General features: G+C 45.6%; 1 protein-coding gene across 1 annotated transcript; it reads left to right on the forward strand.

The window, feature by feature from the left end:
• The first annotated feature begins 5,658 nt into the window (after nt 1-5,658).
• Nucleotides 5,659-9,675, forward strand: TMEM223 (transmembrane protein 223). The gene is made up of 2 exons (XM_054980410.1): nt 5,659-6,167; nt 7,841-9,675. The coding sequence occupies exons 1-2, from the start codon at nt 5,672-5,674 to the stop codon at nt 8,131-8,133; spliced, it is 789 nt and encodes a 262-aa protein (XP_054836385.1). The 5' UTR covers nt 5,659-5,671; the 3' UTR covers nt 8,134-9,675.
• The last annotated feature ends 5,103 nt before the right edge of the window (nt 9,676-14,778 follow it).

Consider the following 14,778-nt stretch of genomic DNA (forward strand, 5'->3'; position numbering starts at 1 on the left):
TCCAAGAGCCATGTTGATTCAACAGGATTAAAAGGAGTGAGCTGATCCCCCCCGCCGCTGCATTTTATTTATATCCCCCTTTTCAGTGGGGACCCAAAGTGGCTTGTAACATTTTCCCAGCTCCTTTGTATTACCAGAACTGCAAAACTCTAAATACCAGCCAGCCAGCCTACAAAACTAGGCAACCTGAAGCAGGTATGGTTGCTAGAAAAAGTTGGGGGCATAATTGCAACAATTAAGCGGCATCCTGTGTGCTTGATGGAACACCATGCTTTGCTGATTTTATTAATGTTGGTTAGTAAATAAGCACAGCTGATGATCTTAAGGAGCTGCATGTGGGAAAGTCCATTGCCATGTTCTTCATACTTGCTTAAATCTACATAGATTCTGCTGTAGGATAGTGGTTAAGTGGCTGAGCTGCCAATCAGCACTGCTGGCTTGAATCCCACTACTGCCATGAGCTCAGCAGGTGTCCCTGGGTAAGCCATTCCTCTCAGCCCCAGCTCTTCAGTTGTATTGCAAGGATAATAATACACTGACTTTGTTCACTGCACGGAGTGGAGCACTAATCTGTCTAGAAGAGCGGTATATAAGCGCAGTTGTTATCTGTGGCAAACAGAATTGTGCACAGTTTTTCAAATGTGGCCATCCCATGCATTTATACTAGTTAAAAGATAAAAGTTTTACACTGGACTTCTTTACAAACCCGTGGGTGCCTGCCACCCAGAATACAAGACTTACTAGTTTTTAATCTGTTAGTCCTAGAACTTTTCTATCACCTCTATTCGACTCCATTCTTCAGGACCCCTGCCCCAAAACAGCAGCTCTGGCATGGGTAACCAGCCCCACATTTTCCAGAGTGAAAAGAGATGCAAAGAATTCCATTTATCTCTCATCTCCCTGTGCACCTTATAATAACATATGATTTATATATGGCCCTTCAGGACAGAGTGGTTTACAAAGTATTATTATCCACACGACAATCACCCCATGAGGTGGGTAGGGCTAAGAGAGCTCTGGAAGATCTGTGACTGCCCCAAGGTCACACAGCTGGCTTCACAGAGGAGTGAGGACTCAAACCTAGTTCTCCAGATTAGAATCCCGCCACTCTTAACCACTACACCAAACTGGATCTTTTTTGTCCAATGGCCCAACTGGTTTCTTGCTTCTGATATATTTGAAAAATGCTTATTGTTTGTTTTAATGCTAGCTGTATTGTACCATCATTTTTTTCTAGAACCGATGTGTTTTATTCACCTCATTCAAGTGATGTGAATCTTCTCCTTTTTAAAGGAAGCTTTCTTGCCTTTTATGCTCATCTTCCTAGGTTGTCATCTGACATTCTAACCATTATACCACCTTAGTTCTCAAAATGTCTTTCCCACTACCTGCTGAGATTCTTAAACGGGTATTGCAAGAGACAGAACTTGGGGCTTGAGTGTGATGTATGTGCTTTTCTACTGAGCTATGACCTTTTTTGGGGGGGGGGACTGTCAAAAAGGCTCTGTGACCTGTAACCACCTGTTACTAGGGTTGCCAGATCCAGGTTGGAAAATTTCTGGAGATTTGGGGTTGGATCCTGGCAAGGGCAGGGTTTGAGGAGGGAAGGGGCCTCAGTGGGGTATAACACCATAGAGTTCACCCTTCAGAGCGGCCATTTTCTCCAGGGGAACTGGTATCTGTTGCCTGGAGATCAATTGAAATTCTGGGAGATCGCTAGCTACCACCTGGAGGCTGGCAACACCACCTGTTATGAACCTGGGCCTAGTGACTAGAGATGGGCACGTACCGAAATACAACCCAACCCCCCCCCACAAAACAGGCTGGTTCGGGGTTCCCGAACCAGGGTTCGTGGAAGCTCCTTTTCCAGAACGTCCACGAACTTTATACTGGTTTGTTGGGTTGTATTTACAGGGGCAGTTTAAATGGCCATTTGAGGGGCAGCAAGGCCGTTTTCGGCCTCCTCTGTCCTTCTGCAGGCCTGCACAGGGGCAGAGGAGGCCTTGCTGCCCCTCGCGGGAGGAGAGGACCCCACGCCACAGGGGAAGGTAAGTGTGGGGCTAGAGCAGGGGGTGGGGGGTGGGCGTGCTGGGGTTAGGGCAGTTTAAAAGGCCCTGCCACCAGCAGGCCCCTTTAAACTATCAGCTGGCAGTCGAGGGGGATCCCCCCCTGCCGCCTGCCAGCTGATAGTTTAAAGGGACCTGCTGCTTGCAAAGCAGGAAAGGGCCCTTTAAACTGTAAAATGCCCTTTCCCTGCCACTGCTAAGCTGCCGGAAAGGGGCATTTAAACCCCACAAACTGGGTCGTAACTGGCCCCAGTTCCGTGCCAGTTTGTGGTTTTTGGTCCGTTAAGAACCACGAATCTCATGGTTCGGTTTTTTTTGGTCTGTGCCCATATCTACTAGTGACTCCACGGAAATCTGTACTAGAGTGACTACAGGGTGTACATTTCCCAGGTCCCCTTTCGACCCTGTGATTGGTTAACGGGATTTGGAAGGGGAAATTGCACCAATAGAGAAGTAGGGGGGTGGTGCTTGAGAAGGGATGAATGGCATCACCCACAGTGAGAGACTGTTCACTCCTAGGGAGCAGAGCTGCAGATTCCTCATCCAGAAGGGGTGAGACAGTTTGAAGCCAGTCACCAAGGAACAGTCTAGTTATACACGTTAGGGTGTTTTGTTTTGTTTGTCCACCTACCTTTACTATTCTCCTTGTTTTACAAAGTTTTGAATACCAGTTATTACTAAACCTTTTAAATAAAGTAGCTTATTATTCTGCCTGGGTCCTCACGCCTCATTCGGTCACACGTAATATAAAACCTGGGAAAGAGTAAACAAAAGAGGTTGGTTGGTTGGATGCTCTGGGCACTTCTGAGGAAACCAGTACCAGAATGGTGGCAGCCTACAGAGAGTTTCTCTGATCCCTGCCTGCTGCAATACCACCTACTACAGATGGTTGGTGATTGTGACTGAAGCAAAACTCCAAATTCAATAGAGCTCAAGAATGCCCTCTAGAACTTCTGGAAACTTTGGACTTTACATTGGAATAACCCCTTCATTCCTACTCCACATTGGGCCACCTTGCCAAATTTAATCCTTTTTGGACGAAGGACAAACCTGTTTGGGCCAGACCCGTTTGTCATGGAAGTTCAGGGTCATTCACAGATACTTGGGAAGTGGGACTAACATTTTAATAATTTTTTTAAGATTGGTAACAGTAGTCTCTGGCATCAGAAATGGGGCTTTACGTTGGATTGGCTAAACTAGCTAGGCAGTCTTACAGAGGAGTCTGGCTTTGGGTCAGATTCCATTGCCCTTAAATATCTGGGAGTTCTGGGTCTGTCTTTCTGTCCATTTGGAACAGTGGGAAATGTAGTGACCACAAGAAGGCTAGGTAGGGGTTAAAGACTCCGCCATCATCTTGGTACTGTAAGGGATTCTGTACATGCTCCAAGGAACCTTCTGCAGCCTAGGTAACATGTACTTAGCTAAATTAGATTACCATTATTGCTTTTTTTGAAAGTCTGTATACTGTGAGATTGTATGCTCTTCCCTGAATTTGTATTTTGCACTTTCCTCCACTTTTTGAATCCCCCTTCCCCAATAATAAATCTTTTGACATTTTTGGCTTTGTTTTGTACAATATATTTCTCTGGGCTATTGTCTCTTAAGTTTAGTACTGCACTAGAAGGGCACCTTCTCAGTGGTTCAGTCTAGATGTTCTCAAGGGATCCCTGAGTGGTAGCAGCCAGTTACCAGAGAACCCTTGGCCTAAGGAAGTTTCTCACCAAGGAAAGCCATCTTCCCCACTTCCTTTGGTAACACCGATGTACGAAGCAGAGCGTCTGAAGATGCTGGTGCACAGGTCAGTTCTTACAGAAGACTCTGTGTATGTAAATGTTGTGTATGCACATTCTTTCTCCGATGTGTGTGTAGAAATAGGAGGTTTTTTTATTACCAAATGAAATTACAGATGCCGAATAAATTACAACGGACCAGATTTAGGTCCTTACAAACCATTCTATAAATGTGTATACAAGTACATTCATTTCAGTTCAAGGGGGCTTGTTCTCAAGTAAAAGGTGCCCAGGGCTGTAGGTTCTGTAGACAGAACAACTAACAAACTGTTCAGCTAAAAACTGTATAGTAAGTATTCGTCACTTGTTTCTGCAAAATGTCCATGGTGGCTTAGAACAAGATTAATTCATTAATATCAAACCAGGAAGAAATTGAAATTAAGATTTTCTATTCCTTGGCTCAATCACCAACCAAAAGGGAGACTGCAATGAAGAAATCAGAAGAAGATTGAGACTTGGGGGAGCAGCTGTGAGGGCGCTAGGGAAGATCCTTAATGATAAAGATGTGTCTCTGGGAACCAAGATCAAGATAATCCAAACTATCGTATTCCCCATTACCACGTATGGATGTGAAAGTTGGACGATAAAGAAAGCTGACAGGAAAAAATTTGATTCATTTGAAATGTGGTGCTGGAGGAGAGTTGTGTGGATACCATAGACAGCCAAAAAGACAAATAAGTGGGTACTAGATCAAGCTGAATTCTCCCTAGAAGCTAAAATGACAAGACTAAGGCTATTGTACTTCGGTCACATCATGAGAAGACAAGATTCTCTGGAAAAGTCAATAATGCTAGGAAAAGCAGAAGGCAGTAGGAAAAGAGGAAGACCTAAAACGAGATGGCTTGACTCAATAAAAGAAGCCATGTCCTCCAGTTTGCAGGATCTGAGCAAGTCTCTTAATGATAGGATGTTTTGGAGGTCTTTCAATCATAGGGTCGCCATAGGTTAGAGGCGACTTGATGGCACATAACACACATACATCAAACCAGTACAGAAAATAAACCTTTAGTTATTAAAAGCATGACTAAACAGAAGGGAAAATAGCAAAGAGACTAGCACCTTTAAGACTAACCAACTTTATTGTAGCATAAGCTTTCGAGAGCCACAGCTCTCTTTGTCAGATGTATGTGGCTGGAGAGCTGCGGCTCTCAAAAGTTTATGCTACAATAAAGTTGGTTAGTCTTAAAGGTGCTACTGGACTCTGCTATTTTGCTACTGCAGACTAACATGGCTAACTCCTCTGGATCTATAAGCAGAAGGGGCACCTCTTGGTGCGTTGTGCGTTGTGCCACCACTGCATTGTGCGTTGGGTGCCACCACTGAAAAGTGCTCTCTGGGATGACCACTTGCTTAATAGGGTTGCTAGCCACCATGTGTGGGATTACAACTGATTTCCAGCCTATAGAGATCGGTTCCCCTTATGAAAATGGCTGTTTTGGATGGTGGACGCTATGGCATTATATCCCACTGAGGCCCCTCCGTCCCCCAAATCCTGCCCTCAGGCTCCACCCCCAAATCTCCAGGAATTTCCTTGCCTGGAATTGGCAACCCTCCTAATCTCTGGAAAGGCAAGCATGAGGAGGCCTTCTGAAGGTGGTCTTACCTGACAAGTCGTGGGGCAGAGCGCTGCTCTATCCCAAACACAGGCTACTCTTGCAACCGGCCGACGAGCCACCTTCTGATAAGCAATACCAGCTGTTAGAAAAATGACGCAAAAAGGTTTGGAAGTCACATGCATCAAAGGGGAGGCGCCTTTCGGACTACAACTCCCGAGAGCCTTTAGACCGAACCGGCCCCAGCAAGGGCGAACCGAGTATGCTGCGTTGCACGTGGGGAAGTGGGGGGCGGATTTGGCGCTCGGGCGTTGGGGGATCCCGGGGCTTAGGGCTCTTTCGGAGCTGGTGCGCGCCGGGAGCGCCCTGCCCCGTGCGCTCTTGGAGCTGGGGCGCAAGCCGCGGGCATAGCGCGGAGAAGACCCCTTGGCGATGGGAGGTGGCGGCGGCAGCAGCAGCCCGGGGGGTGCACAACTCATTCCCGTTGGATGCCCGCGTGCCCCGGGACGTCTTGCTTTTCCAGCACGAACGGGGCCGCTTTTTCCGCATCCTGGGCCTTTTCTGCGCCGGCCAGTTCCTGTTCTGGGCCTATTTGGCGCACTTCGCTTTCCACTCCCTGCGCGACACCGGCGCGAAGCGGCCAGAATCGGATTCCCAGCAAGGGGGCCGGCCCCTGCCTACCCTTCCGGGTGGAGCTACGCTCAACCTCGGCTCTAACAAGTGGCGTTTTGGCTTCACCACCTCTTGCCTGACCGTGGGTAAGGAAGGGTGCTTCTCCTTTTCTCCTTCGTTCTCTTTGGTTGCGCTGCAGGAGTAGTACATCCTCCACAGTACTCAGAGGGCTTTACAGAATGCTGTAAGCAATAAACAAATAAGGTAGAGCGCTGCTCTATCCCAAACAGCTTGCAATTCAAATTTTAGGTGGGTAGGCGTGTTGATCTGCAGTGTAAACGGCATGATTTGAATACAGCGGCACCTTAGAGACCAACAAAGTTTTCAGAAAGTAAGCTTTCGAGAATCGGAGCTCCCTTCTTCAGATAATTCAATTCAAACAATAATCTTAGTTCTATCACTTGCAATAGGCACTGTTGAGGACGCAGCAAGCGGGTAACACTTAATTTGCTGTATCAGGCAAAATGACCATCTCATCCAGTATTCTGTTTCTGATAGCAGTCAGCCAAAACTTGATTTCCTGGAGGCTCAACAGCTGAGTAAGGAGGTGAGGGTTCTCCCCTGTTCTTTGCCCCCAGCACTTGGTAGGCTGGCACTGCAGGATGGAGGTTCTGTAACTGTGTTAAACTGTGTTTATAGATCCATGAATTTGTCTCATCCCAAAACAGCCATCTAAACTGTGACTGTCCCTGGTCTTGTTTTAGTGAATTCCAGAATTACATGAACATACAAAAAAATGTATTGTCGAAGGCTTTCACGGCCGGAGAACGATGGTTGTTGTGGATTTTCCGGGCTGTATTGCCGTGGTCTTGGCATTGTAGTTCCTGACGTTTCGCCTGAGAGATCTCTGTCTTTTGGTGCTACACCTCTGAAGATGCCAGCCACAGCTGCTGGCGAAACGTCAGGAACTACAATGCCAAGACCACGGCAATACAGCCCGGAAAACCCACAACAACCATACAAAGAAATGATTGTTAAAAAGCCACAAGTTAATGTTGCTGTTCCTGACATTTGGTAAGAGCCTCCTCCCTTAGTTCAGATAAAGATTCGAGTCCAGTAGCACCTTAGAGACCGACTTGATTTCCAGGGTATGAGTTTTTAAGAGTCAGAGAGCTCTCGTCAGATATCTGATGAAGGGAGCTTTGACTCTCAAAACCTCATACCCTGGAAATCTAATTGATCTCTCTCTCTGCTATTGGATTCAAATCTTGATCTTCTACTACAGATCAACACAGCTTCCCACCTGAATCTTAGTTCAGATCATGATAATTGGGGCTGCTACTCAATTGAATGTTTTAGTTAACTTTAATCATATAAGCTTTAGGCAGTGAATCCTGTATATATATGCATTCTAGTCCAATTGCATTCTTACTAGATGCCTCAAACTATCTGATTGTATTGTTTACACAGTGTAATCTGCCTTGAGTCTCAGTGAGAAAGGCAGACTAAAATAAAGTAAAAATTGTATCAAAACCAGTCATTTTAAAGGGGAAAAATTTCTTGGGGCTTTATGCATATATGTATTGTAGCAGAAGTCATCTTTTAAAAAGGTATTCCCACCGGTCTTGCCCTCTAGAGGGAATGCCTTTTCTAAGATACTGCCTGCAGTTTTCATAATTACAGGTAGGGGGAAATCTGTCCGATTAATCAGGGCACCTTTTGAGTCAATTAAAATCCTTGTAATCAATTACTTTGTTAATTGGCTGAATGTTACTACCCTAATAATATAGGATTTGTTTCTCCCCCCCCCCCCTTCCAGGTTCTCTGATCTTGGTGGCAGGCTACATTTTTTCACGTCGCTCTGTAAGCCGAGTCTTACTGCACCGTGGTGGCCAGGAAGTGACTCTCACTACCTATTATCCCTTTGGGCTGACCTCATCCTTCACTGTACCCCTGCGCCAGATCTCCTGCATGTCTCATCGTTCTGAGGTGCCAGCAATGATCCCCCTCAAGATCAAGGGGAGGCCTTTCTATTTCCTATTGGACAAGCAAGGGCGGATCACCAACTCCAATCTTTTTGATATCACAGTGGGCGCCTATCGTAAACTGTAAGGCCAAAATGTGCAATTTTACAGAAGAAAAGCGTGCAGGAAAGCCTTCTGCAGCACTGGGCTGCTGCAGTGATTAAGAAAGATGGAGGAGATACAGTCCATCCCTGATTTATGTATTAAATCCATTCTGTTGAGGGACTAGTGGAATCTCCCACCAGCATCTAAAGAAAGCTCTTCAACCACTGTTCTGTCCCCAAGAAAAGACTTAGATTTACGAGGAGTCTGGGAACTGAGCCAGTCAAGGATAGCTGAAATTGTACTGGACCCTGGTTGTTCACTTTGCAAGATAAAAATGCAGAAAACTCCAACTGATATATTAGTTTCTTTCCTATACAAGCATGTCTTTCTCTCACAGACATATCCAGAATGTGATCTTTGGGATAAAAGAGGGACGTACGGCAGAAAACATACGTTTTTATGCCTTACTAGTAGGAATTCTATGACAGCTGCACAATTATTAGAATATTGGGGAAGGGGATGGAATGGGGAGAAACATCCCAATTGATTCAAAATCAAAAAGAGTCCAGTAGCACCTTTAAGAGTAACCAACTTTAAAGGTGCTACTGGACTCTTTTTGATTTTGCTGCTACAGACTAACACGGCTAACTCCTCTGCAATTGATTCAAGACTCTGGTGTGTCTGACATTAGGGTTGTCATACTTATTTCTTGTACTTGTGCCTTTAACACCTTGTAGTAGAAACTCGCTGTATTTCTTCATATACGGGGAGAATTTTGCCTATGGGGTTTCTGAAGCTGTTTAAAGGCGTGGGGGGTGGGGGGGTTAGTGGCAACAGTTTCTTCTGCTCCTTCTGTGCTGCCTCTTTGGCTTTCAGGCCTTGTGTCAGAGCAGAAGCCTCAGATTCCCTTGTAACTGCTGTTGCCATGGAAACTTCCACTGGGGACAGGAGTTAGGAGTCAAGGAGACCCTTGCAAAGGGGCCTGGGAGAAGGAAGCCTAAAAGAGAGATGGAGGGGGAAACAGTGGTAAGTTGGTGCTATGCTGCCCACTAATTTGGTGAGGAAGAGGCTTGCGTTGGAGAGACAACAGCAGCTCCATTCCCTTCTGTTAATTTCTAAATGATACTGGGATTCAACCCTTCTAGAAAGACCCATTCTCTGATTTTTCTCTCCTTTTCTCCCTCCCCTCTCAGTCCTGTTACACGCAAACACGTGTCCTGAACTGCTTCTAGGCCAGACTCAGAAAAGAAACAGAGTCCAGTGATAAGGGTAAAAATTACTGGTTTATTCGAATAGACGGAAGAGAGTAGCTAGAGAGTGTAAAGCCCCTCAGAACCCAAACTCAGGGTTTCAAAACCATTACATGAACTTTTATCACGTTTGGCTCATTAGCAGAAATTACGCATTCAATAAGTTACTGGTCAAGTTAGTTACGTGTACATATGACCTAACGTCATTCCATTGGTTTGGCATAATTAGGGGTTGTCCCCTTACTCAATTAACACTTGCAAAAGTTGTTTATCGTTTCAAAGAACGAACAGTCCTTTTCTGGCACCTGTAGTATCAATAAAGTAACTATCCGTTAGCTGTGTGTCATCCCTAAGGCTTTCAGTTTGCCTGTTCCCATCCCTTAATGCTACAAGAATCCATTGTTAGTCTTCGATCTGTTACCATCAGCATAAACGAGTACCCCAATACGTAGCATATGCTTGGCTATCATCTTCCCCAAGAAGACAATGAAGCTAGAGCTAGTACTCTGTTATCAAGGTTTGAACGTATCTCTTGTGACTTGGCAGATACCAGGCAGGATGGGCAAGTTGTTTTGTATCTCTAGAATGCTCTTTCGGCTTTACAGCCAACCCAGGCCGAAATGCAAGGCTAGAGAGGTGAAAACAAAGGACCTCTTTCTTGTGTCTGTTACAGAGAGTTAGGCCAATACGCAGGTATATTAAAGCTAAATTCTTCTACAGTTACGTTCCTTCTAGTCTATGGCTGTGCTATATCTAGTGTTTCATATATGTCACTCAGGTGTTCTGAGAACTTCTGCTTACTACTCTTTGGGGCAGATTCGAGTGCATCCTACAGTCCCAATCCCGGAAGTACAGCACTCTGCATATGTTCAGAGGACCATTAATTTTCTGTGTCCCCCACCACTTAGTCAAACAGTTCGTCTACTGAAATACACTGGTAGAGTACATGCTTAGTTTTTATTTGAAAGATTCATACTTTACCTTTCACATAGGGTTGCCAGCCTCCAGGTGGTGGCTGGAGATCTGGAATTGCAACTGATTTCTAGGTGACAGAGATTAGTTCCCCTGAAGAAAATGGCAGCTTTGGAGGCATTATGCCATTCTGTGGCCTGTCCCCTCCCCAAACCCCACCCTCTTCAGGCTCCAACCCCAAATCTCCAAGAATTTTCTAACCTGGACCTGGCAACCCTATCTTCCGATCAAGCAACTTTCAAGGCAGCTTGAAAGCAATAGATGGCATACAAAACAACCCACAAATCCCCAAACCTCAGGGAGCCCTGGCCAGTGGCAAAGGCCAGATTACTCTTGCTTCAGCATCCTTTCATGCACACAGAAGGATCCAGGTTTGATCCCCAGTATCTCCTGAGGAAATGGCTCTCAGATGGTAGCAGGTTTTAGGAAAGACCCTCTCTGTACCCAAGACAGTGAAGAACTGCTGGCAGGAATTCAGAGCTAGATGAACTAAGATCTTGCCCATTTTAAGGCAGCTTCCTGCTGTTCTGTTGTTAGAGCGTTCAATTAGGATATGGAAGACCCAGTTCAAATCCCCATTCACCCTGATATTCACTGCATGACCTACAGCCAGACACTTTCAGCCTAGCCTACCTCACAGGGCTGTTGTAAGGATAAAAAGATGGAGGGCAAAGAACCATGTATGCCACCCTGATCCCTTTTGGAGGAAGGCTGGGAATGGATACAATTGTACTTAATAATAATGTTCAATCTCTATACAAATTTAGACCCTTATCCCTGCCCCCATTTTCAGATCTGGAAAAAATGGCCACTCAATCCATTCTTTGTCTATATCTATTAGAGTGTTTTTTTTTAAATTATCCCAGGATTTCAGAGTGGCCTGACCCTGAGGAAAGGGCTAAAGAACATTGCTGAACTAGTCTAAATGTAGGCCAAAGTCCCAAGTCTCTATCTGGGCCGCACCCAGGCCATTTTGCTGCCGTCATTTGGCTCCCCACCACTGCCCAAAGAATTAACCTTTTAAAACGTTTGAACTGCAATGTGCTGAATAAATGAGGCAGATTTAGAAGGAGGTGGTCTGGTAAGGGGGGGCCGGTGTTGAGGCCAAGGAATGGTTGTCTTGACATTTGAGAGTGGCGCTCTGTTCTGGGTCTGCTACATATCTGTCGTCATCTCAGTTCCTCTATATAATCTGACCCTAAGATTCATGAGCACATAGCCTGTACTAGGTTCTTTACTGTAGCCACCTTATAAGAATGTAAAAGCCTTGCTGAATCAGACCAAAGGTTCCTCTGATCTAGCGTTTTTGTTTCCTACAGTGGTCAGCCAGCTGCTTATGAGAAGCGCATGCACAGGGCATGAAAGGAATAAATGTTTCCTGTTGTTATCTCCACCAGCAATCAATGGTCAGAGGTATAGTGCTTGGGAATGTGGAGGTTTCAATAGTTGTTATAGGCAGCAGTCACTGATAATCTGTCCCCCTTGATAAATTTGTTTTAAAGCGTTCTTTATCCTGTGGCTGTCAATACATGTCAAGAGCTGCAAATTCCATACAATTATGAGTTGTTTCACAGTAGGATGCTTTCTCACCACCAAGCGCATGGTATATAATTTCAATAAAATGAGAGGATCTGTGGCTCTGATTATACCTGCAGGAGGAACATTTAAGTCTGAGCATGTTCAGTAATGACTGTGGTGTTTTCAGACTGTATCCACAAATATGCATGGGAGCCAAGCTACTAACAGACTTTTGGCACAAAGGTACTGTTTCCACTTAAATTTCAAACTGCCCTGTCTTTTTGTGCTTCTGCTATGCAAAGTACATATCCTGTTTTGGGGAGGCCCAGATTTGAATTCCTTCTGTGAGTGACCTTGTTTAGGTCTCTGTCTTATCAGCCATACTGGCCCAGTAACACGCATCTCTCCGTATGCTCTTAGTAGAAGGCAGAGGTGAAGGTGGCATTTGGTTGTTGCAGCACATGCACCTTGCCTGTGCTGCTGGAACAACTGGTTCAAGTTCTGGTTTAATCTGGCACTGGAACAATTTGGTTTCATAACCGCAGCCACAGAGGCCTAGTTCTCACTGAGGTGGTAAATGTTTGCCCAAGCTATACTACTACAGACTGCAGGTGATAGGTCACATGATTGTATGTTCTCAGTAAATTAAAACAATTCCCCTACTTGCAGAAATCTAGCGTATCAGTATTCTAGACTTGCCTTGTTTCTGACATGCTAGCTTTCTATGCAAATTTGCAGTGGGTAGGTGTAGAGTATGGAGAAATGTTCTACCACAGGGCAGGATCCTTCACTTGCAGTCTGAAGTAGCACAACCCAGACATGTTTAGCACTGCAGGAAGATCTCAGTTGGGTTAAACGCCACTCTTAAACAACCATTGAAACGGTAGAGTGAGAGCCACAACCTCCCCCCAACCCCCGGGTTTTGAATCTCATGGAATTTAGAGCGACTAATCCATGTTAATTGAGCGTGAAAATGTGCCCTAGTTTTCCTCAGCTCTGGGCAGCTCTTGAATTTACCCTGTTGGTGCCCCAGACCCTCAGGCACAGTTTTCTATTTTTCACACTGCATATCTGTTTGTGCCCTATGTTATTAACCCTGGAATGTCATCGGACTGAGAAGAGGGAAATTTCCTATCTGCTTTTCTCTGTGATTCTAAGAACTCCTAGCGGGTTTTGGCAGGACAGGAGGTTCTTAAATGGCCCCGTTAACTGGCACTATTCCCAGTTGGTACAGCAGTGGAAGGGATCATGTTTGGGTTGGGAGTAAAAGGAGTTGGGTAGCATCTAGGGCTGGAATTCAAACTAGGCGTCCCAAGTTTCAATCTGTCCAGACTCTCCTTTCTGTTACTACATTTTGGTGGAGGGAGAATGACTGTGGGAAGGGATATGATAAAGGTTTATAAAATGGAGAGAGTGGAGACAAAGGACTCCTTCTCTCCTAACAATAGAACTTGGGATCAGTCCAATGAAAATGATAGGCCGTAGCTTTAGGAGAGATGAAAGGAAGCCTTTCTTCACCCAACACATTTAATTTATGCAACCTGCTGCCTGTCTCCTAGCTTAGAAGGCTGTTAAAGGGGACTATGTAGAGCAAGGGTCCCCAACCCTTTTGATTCTATGGGCTCCTTTGGAATTTTGAGAGGTGATGGTGAGCGTCACCCCAAAATGGCTGCTGCAAGAGGTGGAGCCAAACTCAAAATGGCCGCTGCAAAGCCAAAAGGCAATGCCTCCTCTCTTGTTTTGCTAAAGAACCACAGAAGGAAAATGGAAAGAAGGAAAGCCTGGGTGGGTGGGGAGAGATTGGGGGATGGAAAAATGGAAAGCATGAAGGGGGAATGGAACCCACACACTGGTTAAGGAAAACCTAGGCAATTACCAGTCCTGATCTACTAGCTGTGGCTATTGTGGCAGAGGAAACTCTTTCATTTGAATGTAGGCAGCCAACAACCAGCCCTATGTTACAATGCCCCCATCCACTTTCTGAATAGCTTGGTGGGCACTATGGTGCCCATTGACACCATGTTGGGAAGCTCTGAGACAGAGGATAGGTGTATCGAAAACTATTGACCGTGACTACTGAATGGAACCTCCATTTTCAGAGGCAGTGTAGCTCGGAATAGCACCTCTTGGGGGAGGGGACTGTCTTCACGTCCGATTTGTGGGCTTATCAGAGCATCAAGTTTGCTGTTCTGGAAAACCAGGCACTGGATAAGATGGACTGATCCAGCAAAGCCATTGTTAGGCTCTTCAAGAGAAGCCAGTGTGATGTAATGGCTTAATGTCAACCTAGTGCTGAGGAAATCCAAGTTCAAATCTCTGCTCTGTTTTAAAGATTACTTGATGGCCTTGGCCCTGTCTGTCTTGCACAGCCTAACCACAGAGTTTCTGGTGAGGATAAAGGAGGCTGTATGTACCCTATCATTTAAACGCCCTCTAGAGTTGCCAGCTCCAGATTGTGAAATTCCTGGAGATTTGGGGGGTGGAGCCTGGAAAGGGCAGGGTTTGAGGAGAGAGGGAACTTTGCAAGGTATAATGCCATAGAGATCACCCCCAACAGCAGCCATTTTCTCCAGGGGAACTGATCTCTGTTGCCTGGAGAGCAGTTGTAATTCTGGGAGATCTCCAACCTCCACCTGAAGGTTGGCAACCCTACCTCCATACCAGTTCTGAAACAGAAGAGATCGGTAGAGTTTTGTGTGCACAGCACTACATTTTGTGCCAAAGCAACTAATGTCCCATGTCTGTTTTTAACAATTGTGCCTCAGCTACTCATGAAGAGGGGCAAAAAGTTATGCTGGTCTTCCACAGGCCATCTTCGCTGACAGACACTTCATTCAGCAGACCCTCTACACTTGTTAGGGTACTACATTGACTATCTTAGGGGCTAGTACAATACTTACACAAATGCGAGGCGATGTTTTTTGCCAAGTATGCCATCAAAAAGGGGG

The sequence above is a fragment of the Eublepharis macularius genome, chromosome 1 (assembly GCF_028583425.1).
Source record: "Eublepharis macularius isolate TG4126 chromosome 1, MPM_Emac_v1.0, whole genome shotgun sequence".
NCBI classification, from domain to species: domain Eukaryota; kingdom Metazoa; phylum Chordata; class Lepidosauria; order Squamata; family Eublepharidae; genus Eublepharis; species Eublepharis macularius.